At 35.5% G+C, this 18,356-nt stretch overlaps 1 protein-coding gene across 3 annotated transcripts in view; it reads right to left on the bottom strand.

Annotated features, from left to right (window-relative positions):
- YTHDC2 (YTH N6-methyladenosine RNA binding protein C2) overlaps nucleotides 1-17,880 on the bottom strand; it is a 71,107-nt gene extending 53,227 nt beyond the window's left edge. For all 3 annotated transcript variants that reach the window (XM_060093259.1, XM_060093261.1, XM_060093260.1), the window contains exons 1-6: nucleotides 17,492-17,880; nucleotides 15,837-15,927; nucleotides 8,548-8,744; nucleotides 7,017-7,216; nucleotides 1,296-1,462; nucleotides 441-543 (exon numbers count right to left, since the gene is read on the bottom strand). In XM_060093259.1, the coding sequence (XP_059949242.1) occupies nucleotides 441-543; nucleotides 1,296-1,462; nucleotides 7,017-7,216; nucleotides 8,548-8,744; nucleotides 15,837-15,927; nucleotides 17,492-17,678 (945 nt within the window). In that variant the 5' untranslated portion in view covers nucleotides 17,679-17,880. The remainder of the gene's footprint in view (nucleotides 1-440; nucleotides 544-1,295; nucleotides 1,463-7,016; nucleotides 7,217-8,547; nucleotides 8,745-15,836; nucleotides 15,928-17,491) is intronic.
- Nucleotides 17,881-18,356: the final 476 nt, after the last annotated feature.

The raw sequence follows: 18,356 nt of genomic DNA, 5'->3' as shown, positions 1-18,356 counted from the left end.
ACACGGTTCGATCCCTGGTCAGGGAACTAAGATCCCACATGCCGCAGGGCAACTAAGCCCGCACGCCACAACTACTGAGCTCCTGCGCCTCAACTAGAGCCCACGTGCTCTGGAACCCGCATGCCACAACTACAGAGCCCACATGCCCTGGAGCCTGCACGCCACAACTAGAGGAGAGAAAACCTGCAGGCCACAACTAGAGAGAAGCCTGCTCCACAACGAAAGATCCTGCATGTCTCAACGAAGATCCCGCATACTGCAACTAAGACCCTAAGACCCGATGCAGCCAAAAATAAATAAAATAAATAAATAATAAATCTTTAAAAATAAAAATAAAAGTTAAAAAAAAGTAACTTGATTAGAATAGCCATTTTAAAAAAACTGGTTCTCATATCCTATTCTAAAATTTTAATTAGATATTTAAATTTAAATATTCTTACCACAATAATATGTGTCACAGTTGACAATGAACTATCTCCTCCCATCAGAGTACGAAGCAGTACCCCATTGGTGCAAAATGTCAGAAGTGTCTTTGGAGAAACCCTTTTTAAAAAATCAAAATAAAGTTCACAATTACAAATCTTTTATGTAATTAAAACAAGGTCATATATTAAATGCTAGTGTCCTTTGTACTTTAGTGTTACTAATATAACAGTGTACTAGTACATATGCTTTATTAGCAAAGTTATATGAAATATATATTTTATGCCTGATAATCTCACAAATTTATTATTACTAACAATCTTTTATTAATTTAGTAATTGTTTTGTTAAAGAACTTAAATAGATTTTTTTAAAGATCCTAAACATTTTTTACTTGGGGGAAAAAAGTATATCATAAATGAGATTAGCTTTTTGAATCACTATATCCAAATACCTGTGAGCAAAGAAATGGTACTACTTCTCAAGAAGGTACTACTAGCACTACTACTACTACTAATAATAATCAATTCAGTCACTAACTTTTTTCTGAGCGCTTACTATAAACTTCACATCAAACCTATGCTCTAGATGCTTTCATTAGCCCCATTTTATAGATGAGGAAACTAAGACTCAAAGAGGTGAAATAACTTTATCATGAAACTATGAAACAGGATTTCTATCTACGGCCCAAACTCTTTTTCAAGCTATTTATTTATTCAAAACCTCACTAAGTTTAGACATGAGCTCAATGGCCTATTATAAACTTACTTGGAGCAAAATGATCATCTAACTTTTCAACTAACACATGCTCTATATTTAATGAAATTAGTCTTTTCTGAGAATGATAAAAAGCTACAGGTGAATTGTCTTTACCTGCTTTCTAAACGGATCTGATACCCAATTGTCTGACCAATCCTTTCTTTTCTCTCTGCAGCAACTCTTTCAGCCACAGCAATAGCTGCTAATCGTCTTGGTTGAGTACAAAATATACGGCAGGGGATACCATTTTTAAAGCAATCATCTAAAAGGAACTGAGGAATCTGAAACAAATTTTAAAGTACTATAAGACAACATAATTGTATATCCAGAAAATCCATGTCAATCAACTGAAAAACCATCAGAACTAAAAAAAGTTATGTAACATATCCAAACATAAAATAATCATAAAACCAACAACTTTCATGTAACTGCTAATAATCAGCTAAAAAATGTAATTTAAAAAGATCTTGTTCACAATAGAACTAAAACTAAAACACTTAAAAACAAAATTATAAAGAAATAGTTAAGGTTTACATGAAAAAGATTATAAAACACTACTGAAAAACCAAGATTATAAAACACTACTGAAAAACATAAAAGACAGGAATATACTAGAAAAGTATGACATATTCCTGGATAGGAATAATCAGTATTGCAAAAATGTCAGTTCTCCCCAAGTTATCCTATAAAGTCAATGAAACAACAATCAAAATTCCATTGGAATTTTTTAAATAGTGAAAAATATAAAGAAACCAGAAAGAGCCTAATACCAGGATTGCAGACACTTTTCTATAATTAAATTTAAACAGGTCAGAAAGATTTAAAATAAAAAGTAAAAGTCTTCCCCACCCATACCACTACCAATAGTCCTCTCCATGAAAGTAACTACTGTTAAGTTTCTTATAAACTGTTCTAGAGAAAAAAAAGTTTATACAACTTAAATTATTTGTGTATATAAACAGGTTTTTATTCACACAGTCATTATTATACTTAATGTTTGTAATTTTCAGATGTCACTTAATAACATATCATATCTACCTAATCCATTTTAATAGCTGCACATTCCATCTTATGGATGTGCTATAATTTAACAAATATGACTATACATTAAGTAATTTCCAGTTTGTTTAGGCTTGTTATTTTTGATGCTATTGCTTACTATTAAAAAGAATGCTGCAGGGCTTCCCTGGTGGCGCAGTGGTTGAGAGTCCGCCTGCCGATGCAGGGGACATGGGTTCGTGCCCCGGTCTGGGAGGATCCCACGTGCCGCGGAGCGGCTTGGCCCGTGAGCCATGGCCGCCGAGCCTGCGCGTCCGGAGCCTGTGCTCCGCAACGGGAGAGGCCACAGCAGTGGGAGGCCCGCGTACCACAAAAAAAAAAAAAAAAAAAAGAATGCTGCAGTGAACATCTATCTTCACATACTTATGCAAAGACAAATATATGTGGAGTCAAAGAGTATATAAATTTAAATTTTTATAGAAAAATTATCAATCTGCTCTTCAAAACAATTTATACTTTTACCAACAGAGCAGAAGACGCTGTTTTCCCAACACCTATGCAAATGTTGGATTTCATCAATTTTTAAATTTCAGCCAATCTAATAAGTTGAAAAATATAATTATTGTTTTGATTTCATTTCTTTAACTATGAGTGAAAAGGACATCTTTTCATGCATGTCTTACCCTCCGGGATTTTTAAAAACTTGACCAGTTCATTCGGAAGCATAAATGCAAACAAACTGCTAAGAAATATCTAAAAAGAGAAGCTAATAATAAAGCGGAACATTATGCTACATACTGTAAAACTACAAAATGCAAAAAATGAGACCTTGGTGTAGGAACAGATAATTAAAAATACATAACAAAAATTCCAGAAATATACCCAGGTACTATAGAAATTTAGTATTTGATCAAAAGTAGTATCTCAGGGCTTCCCTGGTGGCGCAGTGGTTGAGAGTCCGCCTGCCGATGCGGGGGACACGGGTTCGTGCCCCGGTCCAGGAGGGTCCCACATGCCGTGGAGCGGCTGGGCCCGTGAGCCATGGCCACTGAGCCTGCACATCCGGAGCCTGTGCTCCGCAACGGGAGAGGCCACAGCAGTGAGAGGCCCGCATACCGCAAAAAAAAAAAAAAAAAAAAAAAAAAAAGTAGTATCTCAATACATGCACCCCAGTGTTCACAGCAGCACTATTTACAATAGCCAAGACATGAAAGCAACCTAAGTGTCCATCAACAGATGAATGGATAAAGATGTGGTGGGTATATATATATATATATATATATATATATATATATATATATACACACACACACATATATGTACACAATGGAATATTACTCAACCATAAAAAAGACTGAAATGTTGCATTTGCAGCAATATGGATGGACCTAGAGAATATCACACTAAGTAAGTCAGACAGAGAAAGACAAATATTATATGATATCACTCATATGTGGAATCTAAAATATAATACAAATGAGTCTATTTACAAAACAGAAACAGACTCAAAGACACAGAAAACAAGCATATGGTTACCAAAGGGAAAAGGGAAGGAGGGATAAGTTAGGAGTATGGGATCAATAGATACACACTACATAAAATAGATAAGCAACAAGGATTTACTATATAACACAGGGAACAATATTCGATATCTTGTAATAACCTATTATGAAAAATAATCTGAAAATAATTATGTTATATATATATATAACTGAATCACTTTGCTGTATACCTGAAACTAACACAATATTGTAAATCAACTATACTTCAATTTTTAAAAAGTAGTATCTTAAAATCGGGGGAAGGGATTATTAAATGACAATTATATTGGAACACTAGATACTAACATAAGGAAAAAAGTTAGATTCCTACCTGATATGACACAATAAAATAAACTCCAGATGGATTTTTTAAACTACAAATATAAAAGTACTAGAATAAAATATTTGTAGGAAAATGTTTTTTAATCTTGGGGTAGAAAGTGATTTTCTGAGCATGGCATGAAGCCCTAAAAAAAGACTGACAGATTTGACTAATAAAAATGTAAAACTACTAATCAAGATACCATAAGCAAAGCTTAAAAAGCAACCAAAAAATTGGGAGAAATTGTTTTTAAGATATCTAACGCATAACAGCCATGTATCCATAATGTACAAAGCACTATTAAAAATAAATCCAAAATGATTAAACCTAAAGAAAAATAAGATATAAATAACTCACAGAATATAAATAGATAATAAGCAAACAAAAAGATACTCAATTAAGAATCAGAGAAATGCAAATTAAAACATTATTTTTTGCTTATCAGATTGATAAAGGTAAAAAATAAATTATATCCATTGTTGCCTAAGTTTTAGAGAAATGGGAACTTTCAACACATTCAGTACTATTTTAATACGATAACTCTTTTTTGAATTAACAGACAGTAACTAGTTAATCTAGCTACTAAAATTTTAAATGCAATATTTTTGATCCAGCATTTCCACTTCTAGGAATGTATCCCATTAAAACATTCCCACAAATTAGAAAAGAAATATTAGGATGCAATATAATAAAGCAAGTACAGAGTAAGACTCCTTCTCTGCCACTTCCTAGTTATGTGAATTTGGGTAGATTAACATCTGTAAGTTTTAGTTTTTATTCCACATCTGTAAAAAGGATAATAACAAGCTTACATATCTTGGGTTAATAAGAGGTTTAATTAAGATAACTGTCGTAAAACTTCAGCACGCAGTAAACAGTCATTTATTTTATCACTGTTATTACAAAAATGCTCAGGAATGCTACTCAATTGTTTAAAAAATGAGGTCTATCGCTAGGTACTGACACAGAAAAATATCCAATATCTATTAAGTGAAAAAAGCAAGATGCTAAGCATATACATATTATCCCATGTTTGTTTTAAAAATAATCTCTATCAATACTGTAAAGAGAACAAAAACAAAACAAACAATCCCCCGAAAAACCCAGAAACATATACTCCAAGTTTCTAACAATAAACCAGGGAAAGAGGAGGGTGGCAAGAGAACTAGACATCTTTCACTTTCTATAATATTTTCTATAATGTTTGAATTTTATATAATGAACATGAATAATGAATATGAACATTCAAAAGGCAAATAGGGGCTTCCCTGGTGGCGCAGTGGTTGAGAGTCCGCCTGCCAATTCAGGGGACACGGGTTCATGCCCCGGTCCGGGAAGATCCCACATGTCACAGAGTGGCTGGGACCATGAGCCATGGCCGCTGAGCCTGCGTGTCTGGAGCCCGTGCTCCGCAACAGGAGAGGCCACAACAGTGAGAGGCCCACGTACCGCAAAAAAAAAAAAAAAAAAAAAAGGCAAATAACTTCCTAATGCTACCAAAGGAAAGATGAAAATGGCTAATGATATTAACTTCAAACTGTCATATTTGTATTTCATAGGACAGGAACATTAGTAATTTTACTTGAACTCCTTGAACAAGATACAATTATTTCTTAGGTTTAAACCCATTTAGATTAATAGTTTCTTTTGAAAAGCAAAGAGAATAATATTTAATTCCTAACTAAATTCTCCAGATCTTTTCATACCTAGTAAAATGATACACATAATTGTGAAAATAGACATCCATAATCCCAGTATACAAATACCCTTAGGAAGAACACTCAAATAATTTAAATAAAACCATATTTGTTATATTTTATCAAAACTTTCATAATCTCTATTTGATATAATTAAAATGGCTACAATTAACATCAACTGGCAAAACTTTCTAATATTAAAACAATTATAACAATCTAAGACATCTGAACAGATTCTTTGGCATGACTCCATGGAATTTCACTTAATCATAATCATGTTGAAGAAAAATCTTATACATTGTCTTCATATAAAAATTTCATCACGTTTGTAATTAGTTTTATAGGCTCAAGTTTTAGGTATAAAGAGTTACACTTCTGTGAAAATGATTAAGTCCCACAAGTAAATAACTGGTAAAGTTTACAGTCAACCTCTCCTACCACCTTGCCTTATTTATTTGACTAACTTTATGAAACCAACTAATATAAGCATAGGAAATCTTAAGCAACTGTCAAAAGCAAATTTATTTGTCCATAAAAGAAAAGAAGAAAATGTAAAATTATACTGACTATTCTATCTGCACCTCAATCAAAAGCAAAGTAATTTTCCTGTTTCAACATGCTAACATGTTAAAGAACATAAACAAGAAAAGGTCATTATCATTGTACCATACTTACTTCCAACCTTGTCAGCCTATGAGTGAAACTTCATAACAATGAAGTACTATGATTCTAAACATCCAAGTCAAACATGTCATATTAATCCCACTTTATGTTAACTTTGTATTAACACTTCTTGTTGTTACCAATATTACTTTTAATTTAGCTGCTATGTAAAAACACTATGCTAGGCACTTCACAGACATTATCTCTAAACCCCACCTTGAATGGTAGCAATTGTTAGTACCATTTTATAAATGAGGACTCTGGCTTCAAGAGTTACAAGTCTAGCCTAAAATTTCACATTCAATAAATGTGGAAGCTGGAATCTGAACTGAAGGTCAAAGTCCATTTTCCTTTCATGATACCAAATCACAACCTCACCTCTGTTTAAATAACGCCCTTATGTACTAATTTAAAAATAAATATTTTAAAATATTACCTTTCTACAAATTCTCAAAATGTACTTCCAGTAATAATTTATTTCTGAAGTAACCATTAAAATAAACAAAAGTTCCTTTTTTGTTTTTTGTTAAAATACATGTAGTGTAAATTTGATATAAAACTATCACGAGATAAAATAATTTTTTCTTCTATAAACAACAAAGAAGAAACAAACCTGTGTAGTCTTTCCAGACCCAGTTTCTCCTACAATCAAAACTACTTTATTTTCCTTAATTACTTTAACAATTACTTCTTGTTTCTCAAACACTGGCAGAGACTGCCTGAAAGAATCAAATTCAGATTCTCCTCTTTTCACTGGAATCTGAGGTATGCCATTGTTGAGTCGCCCACTTGTCTTGCACATTTCCCGGTTTTCTTTGAAAATGAATAAGAGAACAAAAAAATTTATGATCAACAATAAAAGGAGTTAAAAGACAAAAATAAGTAATTTCTAATGTAATTCCTTTCAAGTGCTTCTTCTCTACTCAGTCTAAAGTTAAAAAGCAATGCCTCAGCTGTTGTACTGCCACACAATATTCTTAGAGAATATGTTACACATTTTTATATCAATTAGGAGTCAAATTACCCAGAAGTATTTCTGGTGCACAATGTTTAAAAATGAACAAAAATCAATCATTCAAAAATCATTAAAAATAAAACCCAATTTTGATGTCCTAAAATAATTTTCAGCCTTGTTTCTATCAATTATAACACAGAAAATTATAATTTTAGAGTAGGAAACAATGTATATTATACTTATAAATTCTGTTACATACAATATGAAAACATATGAAAAATTAAATACCCTCTATGTTTAAAGTTAGCATATAAGATTATGTGATCAAACAGAATAATATGTGTAAATATAAGGTCCTAATGCTTAACAAATCTCCTAATTGTGCATTTTAGTCAACATCTACATTTAAGCAGATAGGAATACAAAAGGCATGATGTTTTTTATACTCTTCACATAACTCAAAATATTTTTATGTGCATGTATTTTTAAAACTCCTTGATAGCTAGTGCCATGCATTTCTACATTCTGCAAACATACTGCACCAACAGAAATTATGCAGATTCTTTCACTGGAGATAATAAAAGAAATAACTTTCTCATTAGAAAAGTTATTTTTCCAAATAGTAAAATTACTTCATTTTATAACCTAAATATATTTATTTATCTACCTTTGAGCAAGTTAATGTACTGAAGACTCTGTCCTGTCTCTTCCCAGAAGCTAAAGTCCCAATTCAAAATCCCACTCATTAGTGTGTCACAGCAGCATAATATAGGAAAGTTCAGACTTTAGAGTCACATCCCAGCTTTGTGGTTTACTGGCTGGTTGAGTGGCCTTGAACAAATTTAACTTCTCTGAGCCCCAGTTTCTTTACCTGTGAAATAGGGGAAATTCTTACCTTGCAAGGGTTGCTATGAGGCTCTATGTAGAGTTTAGTATACTGTCTAGCACACAATAAGTGCTCAATAAATGTTTAGCTATTACTGTAACACTTTACAAAAAACCCTAACTTAATGACATGCCTTAACACTGCATTTCATTCCAAAATCTTCACAACTCTTAATCATTTCTAACCAACTATTCAAATTGAGAAATCATATTCCACGTTAGTTTTTAAAAATAAATTTTAAGTGGAAAAAGAACAGTCAAGAAATAATAGGATAAACAAGGAAGCTCCCCAGAAAATACATACCAGCTTCAACTGCAAACACATTTCCTCTTTCTGTTTTAGGCAGAAGTTCAGTACGCTCTTTATTGGTGACAGGAAATCTTTGAATTAGGCTCCTAACAGCATGTTTTGTATTATGAGTCAAATTACAGGTCATCATTGCATGAGCTGTTTCTGATCCATCTTTCTTCTTCACAGTTAGGTATCTATTTGCTCCCTTTCTGAATATTAATAAAAATCATTTATTTACTATATATAGTCAATTTGTTCACATATGATGTATGGCTACTTAGAAAACATGTCTCAAGCAAAACACTGAAAAAGATCGAAATGGGATAAGATGCTGGAAATCCCAGAAAATTCAGTAAAGAGGAATTTAATGCTAAAGTGGCCACAAGACCATTTTCAATTAAAATTTCAAAATGCTGCAAATCCAATTTTAAATCAGCAAAAAAAAAAAAAGGCTTACTTACCCTTAAGTGTTAAAGTTTGTCTTAGCAGGCTTCATGGTGGATGAAACATCACCAGTTAATACATGCTGGGAAACATATAGAGGGAGAAAATCAATTTGAACAATAGAATCTAAAATTGATAATGAAAACATTATGGTGGTCCAATTATAACAGTGGTCCAGACTAATATATTCCATTGAATGTTTCTCCAGTATGCTGGTAATGTCACACTCCCATGAAAACCTGTTAAGAAAGCCAAGTTTAGTGGTTGGACCAAAAAAACATAAATCAGCACTACTGATAAGTATCTTCAGATGTATACTGGGGAAAAAAAAAAAGGAAGTTTTTCAAAGCTTCTGACTCTAGCCTTCAATTATAAGGTAATGATGATTTATAACTGTTCTCAAGTTACCTGATGTAGGTATATTTACTTCTTTAAATGGTCCTTATTATGTCTTTGATGACTTCTGTAGCTTCAGGAGTACTAAGTACAATGTTATACTCACAGGAAGTCCTCAAATGTATTTTGAATGATTTAATAATACATGTCTATAATCTAGTACAATGTAGTACTGTAAAGAGCTTGGGTTATGAAAGCACACAGACTTGGATTTGAATCCTATCTCTACCACCTACTAGCTGTGGGACCACAAGCAAATTATTTAATAGCTCTGAGCCTAAGATGACGATGATAATAATAATAATAATAATAAGACCTGCCTCAAAGGACTTCATATGATTAAATAAGATAATGCATGTAAAGGGCAGTATCTGCTACAAAGTACACACTAAATAAATGAAAGCTATTATTATAATTATAGCCAGGAAAAAATATCATTTCTTGTACCAAAAAAAGTTACACAAAACATTTCATAAAATGTTTTGCCATTGGTTAATGCCACCATCATATTATAGAAATGAGCAACAAAGCCACAAATACAATGAAAACTATATATATAATTTTACTAATTCTAAATTAAATTTTAGAATTTTCCTAATTCCTAAATCTAATTTAAATATTTTCAACAATATCTTTACTATAAGAGTGACATGAAACTGAAGATTAACCTATACAGCTTTAGCTATCTAAGTCTTCTAAGTGAGGCTTTCAATTTACCAAGATTTTTAATTTCTGGAAACTCCTCAATGAATTATACCCTTTCTATGCCATCATCTACTCCTGGACAAGTGCTTAGTGATGCTTAAATGATGGCATAAAGATGAGCTTATTAAAATTTAACTGATCTAGAAATTTTAGTCATTTCCATGGCAAATCAGAATTATTGGATTCTAGAGATGTTCTCTGTAGTAGGTTCTTTTCCCATGGACCTTTCTGAAACTTCAGTACAGTCATGATAGACTCAATCATTCATTCCCCTTCTGTTCCATGTACTTCATAAAATTTTAACTATAGAAGGCCAGAAGTGTGCTGAAATGAGCACTAGAGCAACAGTCAGGAGGTTTGTGTTCAGCTAGTAATGATCTTTCAATTAACTAGCTATGTAATCAAAAATAAATCATTTTACTTCTCTGACACAGAATTTTAAAACCTCTAATATTTCTATCAGCTCCAAGATGCTTTAATTTTCTCAAAAATCATCTCAGGAAAGTTTTGCTATATTTTACCTTTAATTTTCTTTTATTCATTCATTCAATCATTCATCATATATTGATTACCTACTGTATGCCAGGCACTATGCTAGAAGCTATGATTACAAAGTTGAGGAAAATATATTCTTTCCTCAATAAGTTCACAACTAAAATAATGGGTCAGATTGAAACTTTCCTAACATAGGTTGCCTAATAATAATCCAGCATTAATCTATAACAATAACTCATACTAAGCAAGTGTGAGTACTTACTTAGTCATTACCATTTACAATTTACTAAATTCAGTTTGAACCCAGATGGTGGGACAGAAAGAGAATATCAACTTGATAAGTTTTTATGTTTTAGTAAAAAAATTCTACTATTAATGCTATTAGGCTATTAGGGCTCACTCCTACCCCATTCAGCACCACAGTGACACTGATATATAATTTAAAAATTAGTGAAATTTTGGCAAAATATTCACCTCCTTATTGTGTGGATGAAAACATTCAATATAGTAGAGTTGTCCTACTATGTAAACTAACACACTGAAGTCTCCTCATCATGCTTTCATTCCAAGGTAACCAACACTATAATTTGATGAATATCTAGTACTTCCCTTTACACAGCAAAATTGACTAGAAACTACCTGTACAACATGGAAAAGATGCTAGATAAATGAACTTCACAAGAATTTTTTAAAAATAATAACATGTAAGCCCTATATGCCATATTTAAGTATAAAAGTAAATGGCCTAAAAATACAGATAAGAACATCATAACTTCTAACTTTCAAAGGGAAAAGTAATCATGCATGTTATAATGAAGTAATGACATTTAAATAGCTTCTTCTTTTTAAAGAAAAATGATGATACAACTAATCAAATTTGACGCAATTTTAGTATTAATAAATGTTTCATTTACACAGAATGTTACTGAGTAATCTACCTCAAATACAACCATACACCTTGCTATTCCCCACTTTACAAACCTGAGAACAGTTAAAATCTGCTAAAGAGCCAAAATCTGAAATCACTGCTTAAAAAGCTCACAGCCGCCAAGGAGCTAATGCCTCTAAAAACATAATACACATTTGTTTGATGTCTAGTATATACTTAATTTCATATCCCTTTAATTTATACTTCCACTAAGCAGACAGATGCAAAGATCTAACTCCAAACCATTTTCTCCTCAATACTGTAATACAAAATTACAAATTTATTAAAGTTTGAATCATACAAATTTGTGTTTTACGCTTATCTAGAAAATAATAAACCAAACGAGTTAATTTTGTCACTAAACACAATTATTTTCAAGTAATGCTACGTTTGTGGTAAATTTTTTTCTTTTTGTGACTTAATGGACAATAAGCAACTTAGAGATGAGCCTTATCCAGTATCTCTGTTTTAACTCCTCGCAGTTCCTAAAACACTGCTATGAACTCACTGTGAAAAACAAAAATTAATTAGCTAAACATTAACTATGTCTGATTGCTGGCTCTGCCACCTGCTAGCTGTGTGATCTTGGGAAAACTATTTAATTCTCTATGCTCGAATTGCCTCATCTGTTATACAAGCACCAGGTATTGAAAAAATAGAACCTACCATACAAGGCTGTTGTGAGGATCAAATAATCTACTTAAAGCACCTAGCACAATGCCTGTTGCACAAGAGCACTTAATAAATGTTAGCTACTGTTACTATTATTACTGCACATTGTAGGGGTTTATTTAATGGATATCCAAAACGTCACTAACAGGGTTCATCACTTTTAACCCATTTTCTGTTTTAGCTAGGGGAAGAGAGGTGGAGTGCAGTAATGCAGTCTTCCATGGCAGGAGGTAAGGGAGGCAGTAACTCAGGTCTGAAAGGGGGTCTTGTTGTAGGGTAAAGCCTCCTGGTCAGGCTGAGTAGAATACCTGGATACCTATTAAGCAGCACCTTCAGCAATCACAGGATAAAAAACCTGTACTTGGAAAACCTGCTTTCATACACTTTATATTTTCTCTTTCCACAAGTTTTTAACAAAGTTCATCTTGTAAATTTATTTTTGTCTAACTTGGACTAAGAAGAATAGGAAACAATTTTGTTTTATTCATGAACAAATTAAAACTCAAAAAAGTGTGCTCTTAGAACCAAAACACAGTGACATAGGTTGAGGAAAACAGAACAAACTACAAGGAGGTGAAATCTTGGGTATGGGAAAACTTGACTGGAATTGTCTAAGAAAACGTTAGGATATAGTGAAGAACACAAAATGGGGGTGTTACTCCAACAAGAGTATTTTTACCAAAAGATGAGCAGTTATAAAGAAAATAATCAATTCAAAGTAAATTCAACTCTCTTAAGAGGAGATGAAAAACAAAATCCAACACACGTGGCTTCATTTTGAAAGAAAGGAGATTTAAAAAAATTTAAAAAGTTATCAGAAAAAAAAAAACTGTAAATTATCACACAGTAAGTCTGGAATCTGTTTTTAAAAACCTTGTAAGAAACTCAAAATAAACTATGGGATCACAGAATCTTAACCAACACATAGAGATTAACTCCTTCATTTTTTACATTTAAGAAAACGGGCCTTTAAAGTTAAGGGACATGACCAAAGCTAAAGAACAAAGCAGTGAGAGACTGGGATTAGAATCCAGGTTTCTTGCCCTTTCCTCCACACCTGTCAAATAGGTATTATGGAATCATAATACAAGGCACAAAAAAAAAACCCCACACAAAAGAAAGACTAACTTAACAATTATTAACTAACTTAACTATCCTAAATTAACAAAGTTAATTCTAGGAGGTTAAAAATAAAAGATCTTTACTCAAGAGTGAACAGAAAAACCCATACAAGTCAGGTACAAATTCTCATATAAATGAAAAGAAAGGATTTAAGAAATATATTCAAAGTGATTTAGTTCTTTATGTATGTAAAAAGAAGGAAAGGCATTTGAAAATGACAAGGACCACTAGAAAAACATTGTACTAAGTTTGCTCAGAGATAAAAAGGGATTGGGAAAGAGCTAGGACATTTACTAAGAAGAGGGTTTATGGAGCACTAGATATAGGGAGTAGGGATGAGATAACAGGTGGGGTTGCCTTGATTCCCTTAGCATCTCTTTCTTGTTTCCTCTTTCTGTCTCTTCAATGTTTCTTCATCCCCCTTTTTTTGTCCTGATAACTTGCTCTCCCCTTCCCCCCCCCAACTTTTTTTCCTCTCTGGACCATCCTTTAAAGGATCATGCTACTGGGGGCCTCCCTGGTGGCGCAGTGGTTAAGAGTCCGCCTGCCGATGCAGGGGATACGGGTTCGTGCCCCGGTCTGGGAGGATCCCATATGCCGCGGAGCGGCTGGGCCCGTGAGCCATGGCCGCTGGGCCTGCGCATCCGGAGCCTGTGCTCCGCAATGGGAGAGGCCACAACAGTGAGAGGCCCGCATACCGCAAAAAGAAAAAAAAAAAAAAAAAAAAAAAAAAAGGATCATGCTACTGAACAAAAGTAGAGGTAGTCTAGTCCAATGGACTGCTTTTCTAAGAGTAATTTCTAAAGGTCATTTCCAAGTTCACTGTTTAGAATTAAAAACCCATGTAACCACAGAAATGATGTAGCTGCAGAACAGTGTGTTTATAACAGATATTTTTTAGTGCAGGCCCACAATCTCTTATCTACTACCCTTAAATCCAAACAGCTCTGAAAAGTGGCAGACTTCTGTAAGTCTGCAGCAACTTCATTTGGCAGCAAAGCCTGGTTAAATTAACATGAAGCTATTTATGATCTTTATTTACCTTAGTGTGAATAGTCATACATTTTTCAGCAAGAAATATAACATACTGCTAATATACCCTATTGCCTTTCTGAAATCTGAAAATCTGCATCTCAAAACATATTTGGGGGCTTCCCTGGTGGCGCAGTGGTTGAGAGTCTGCCTGCCAATGCAGGGGACATGGGTTCATGCCCTGGTCCGGGAAGATCCCACATGCCACGGAGCGGCTGGGCCCGTGAGCCATGGCCACTGAGCCTGCGCGTCCGGAGCCTGTGCTCCGCAATGGGAGAGGCCACAACAGTGAAAGGCCCACATACCACAAAAACAAAAAACAAACAAACAAAAAACATATTTGGCCCAGGCCCTTTTGGATAAAGGATTGTGGCCCTGCACCTTATTTTTATTTTCAAGCGCAATATTTTACCTATCCAGATGACTATAATATGGGTGGAACCTCCCAGGATGCCAACACTGGTTTTAGTGATGTTCAAAGTGCACATGCACCTAAGCTACATCCCTTGTCTCAGTCAGTAACTGTATCATCACTATGGTGGACATTCATATGCAAGACATTCCAACCTCAGCTATTTTCACCTTAGGACCTTCTATTTAGTTATTAATATATTTACTTAATTAAGGCTTTGTTTTCCCTCTTCTTAACCTAAAAGCTGGAAGCTGAAATTTCATCTTCTTTTCCCCCAATCTCAGTGGTTCTCAACCAGGAGCAATTTTGCTTCCAGGGAAGATTTTGGAAATGTCTAAAGACATTTTTGGTTGTCACAACTGGGGGTGGAAGTGTTACTGGCATGTAGTGGGCTAGGTATGCTACTAAACATCCTACAATGCACAAAACAGCCCTCCACAATAAAGAATTATCCAGTCCAAAACGTCAATAACACCAATACTAAGAACTCTATATCAATACCATCATTCTTATTCCCAAAATGAAATAACTCCACAGAATCTTAGAGTTCTTCAATATGGATGGCTCAAATGACTTTTCCCCACTATGGATAAGTGATCTTCAAAAAATATATGTTTCCTCTTGTTCAGTTTTATTTAATCAGTTCTAATCACCAGATTCGTGACTTGGTATGAAAAGAAACAACAAGCATGTGTTCTAAAAGCATACCATTATAGTACAGTAGCATTAAAAGAGATAAGTTCTGTAAATAATTGTACTTATTATTTTTAGTCCATCCATTCTTCAAGAAAAAAGTTTTGGTTTCCATACAAGAAGAGAATACCTTTCTCAATGCAATCAACTTCAAGTTTTAAACCATTCTCTTTACATCTTAAAATTTACCTTCTTCTCCCACTCTCCCCCAATCAGGGAAAACAAAAAAGGGGGACAGTAAGAAAAGCAAAGAGCTGAGTTTGGTACAGACATGAATCAGATCATCTACACACAATATAATTAAGGACGTGAATCTAATTAAAGCAGTAATAACTATTTAGTCAAAAACATTTCTCTTTTTCGGTAAATAATTTTTTCAATTAAGAAAACCTGTCAGCTTACCCTTTACTTTTAGAAACCAAACCAAGAGACTGACTCAATCGATGAATAAAGGCTCTTTCCGTACTGGTCAAAGAAGAAGGAAATTCCATTTCTGCATGGAAAAAAACACAAAGCATCATTTGTGGATCGGCAATTTTCCTTCAAGGTACTTCAATACACATATATTTATAAAATATGAAAAATCATATAAACATATAATCAAATTATCATATTTTATGTGAAAAGTTGATATAAGCATTCCTAGGAGATACTGTGGGTTTGATTCCAGACCCTTGTAATAAAGCGAATATCATAATAAAGCAAGTCATACAAATTTTTTTGGTTTCCAGGGCCTATGTTGGTTTGTTGGTTTCCAGGGCCTATGTTATGTTTACACTACACTGTAGCCTATTAAGTGTGCAATAGCATTATGTCTTAAACAACAACGTACACACATTAATTTAAAAATCCTTTATTGATAAAAATGCTAACCATCATCTGACAACATGGAATTGCCACAAACCTTCAATTTGTAAAAAAAAAAAACACAGTATTTGCAAAGCACAATAAAGTGAAGTGCAATAATGAGATATGCCTGTACTAATTAACCACTGAATGTCTACCAGAATTCTGATATTAATAACATTTAAACCTAAATGTGATAAAGGACCCTGATGTTCACCAAAGATTAGTCCTCTTACTTGTGCTGAAATCTTGAGCTCCTGATGAACATATTTTACTATCTTAACTTACTTGCTTAACCAACAAAATGTTTATTTCCTTGAAGGATGAGGTATGCTCAAGTATTACGAATGCTCAGCATCAGATTCCATTGTCTTTGCCTTCAAAAACTGCATAGAATCCCTATTTCACTGTCTCGGACTGGATATGATGCTGTATATTTCTGGGGATTCACCTCTGTTTAATGAAAGTTCAGAATCACTCTGTCCAGGTCCTTTTTTTGGGGGAGAGGGAAGGACTCTAAGCTTCCAGAATAAGGGGTCCTCTACTTAGAGCAGCAAATCAGAATGAGCTCTCAATATACTGTACTGATCACAGGCCGGCTGCTGGTTGTGCACTGTGTGACCCAAGACAAGTAGCTTTCCAACCTTAAGAGGGATGGAAGACGTTTCGTCTAACAGAACGAGTTTTGTTTTGTTTTGTTTTGTTTTGAAGTGTTTAGAGTGATACCTCCGGGATGTAAACAAAGCACTACATATGGCCACTGCATTTATTCGTCTGATTTCCTTCTGCTCCTCTACTTCCGAAACTCAAACTAAACGTACCTCGAGTAAGGTTACCACCACCTCCTTTAAAAAAAAAAAAAAAAAGGAAAAAAAAGTAGGGGCTTAACAATACCTAAAAGTTGTGGCAAAGCTACCGAAAGGCCTCTCTCTCCCTGGGGAAAGAAATGCCTCCTGCAGTTGAGCAGCCTGATTTTCGTGCCTTCGGACGCCAGGCAAATGCCCCGTAACCCGGCTGATCCGCAGGACGCCACGGGGCTCTTCACATGCCCGGGCAAGGCTCACAACTCTGGCCCCAGCCCCGCGCCCGCCTCGCCCGGACCCGGTGGACCGCCCCCGTCTCCCCTCCCTCCGGTGAGGCAGCCCCTTCCCACGAGGGGCCGGGCTTCCAGGAGGTGGGGCAGCCGGCGGGGTCCCTGTCGGGAACCTCACCTCTCTGGTCCCCGTATCGGAAGCGCTCCAGAGCGATATTGACCGCGATCTTCACCTCCTCGTCTATACGAATGTCCTTCAGCCCCTTGGCCCGGCCGCCGCCCGCAGGGCCACACGGCGCCGGGCCGCTGTCGCCGCCCCCTCCAGGAGCAAACGGCCGCTGGGAGACGCTGCTCGGCCTGGACATGGCCCTGAGGAGATGTTCTCCTCGCGGTACAGCGGCCAGGCCTGCTGGCTGACGGCCAACGACAGGGAAGGTGGGCCTCGGGGGCCTTTGCCGGGGCCAAACGGCTCCACAGGCTACCTGCGCTGGATCGGGCTCACAGGAAAGCCCCCGCTCTCCACAACAGCCGATGAGGCGCCGGCGGCACTAGAACCCCAGCCGGGCGGAGAGCGCGGGCGTGATGACGTCACCGGGCCGGCGCCGGTGACCTCAGCACGTAGACTGTCCCTGGCGCCCTGCGCGCTGCGCGCAAATGAGCTGGTTCTCCCGGTCGTCTCCTGTCCCCACGCACCACCCCCCCACCCCGTCCTGAGGGGCTCTTGTTCAACTACTTATTCAGTCGCTCGCTATTTGGTTAAATCATTAATTCATTCAGTAAGCATGTGTGGGCTTCTACTATGTGCCCTAGATACACATTGGGGAACCAGACAGAAAGGGCTCCTGCCTTCGTGGAGTTTACATTCTAGTGGGGGTAGAGTTGCCAGATTTAGTAAACAAAAATACACGATGCCCAGTTTATTGGAATTTCAGATAAGGAACACAATTTCAGTATAGGTATTTCCCATGCAATATTTGGGAGCACACAGAGTAAAGAATTATTCGGTACCTGAAATGCAAATTCAACTGAGTGGCCTTATTTTA

The sequence above is a fragment of the Mesoplodon densirostris genome, chromosome 3 (genome assembly GCF_025265405.1).
Source record: "Mesoplodon densirostris isolate mMesDen1 chromosome 3, mMesDen1 primary haplotype, whole genome shotgun sequence".
NCBI lineage: Eukaryota > Metazoa > Chordata > Mammalia > Artiodactyla > Ziphiidae > Mesoplodon > Mesoplodon densirostris.
The sequence above is the reverse complement of the archived record's forward strand: the minus strand, read 5'-3'. Positions and strand labels throughout refer to the sequence as shown.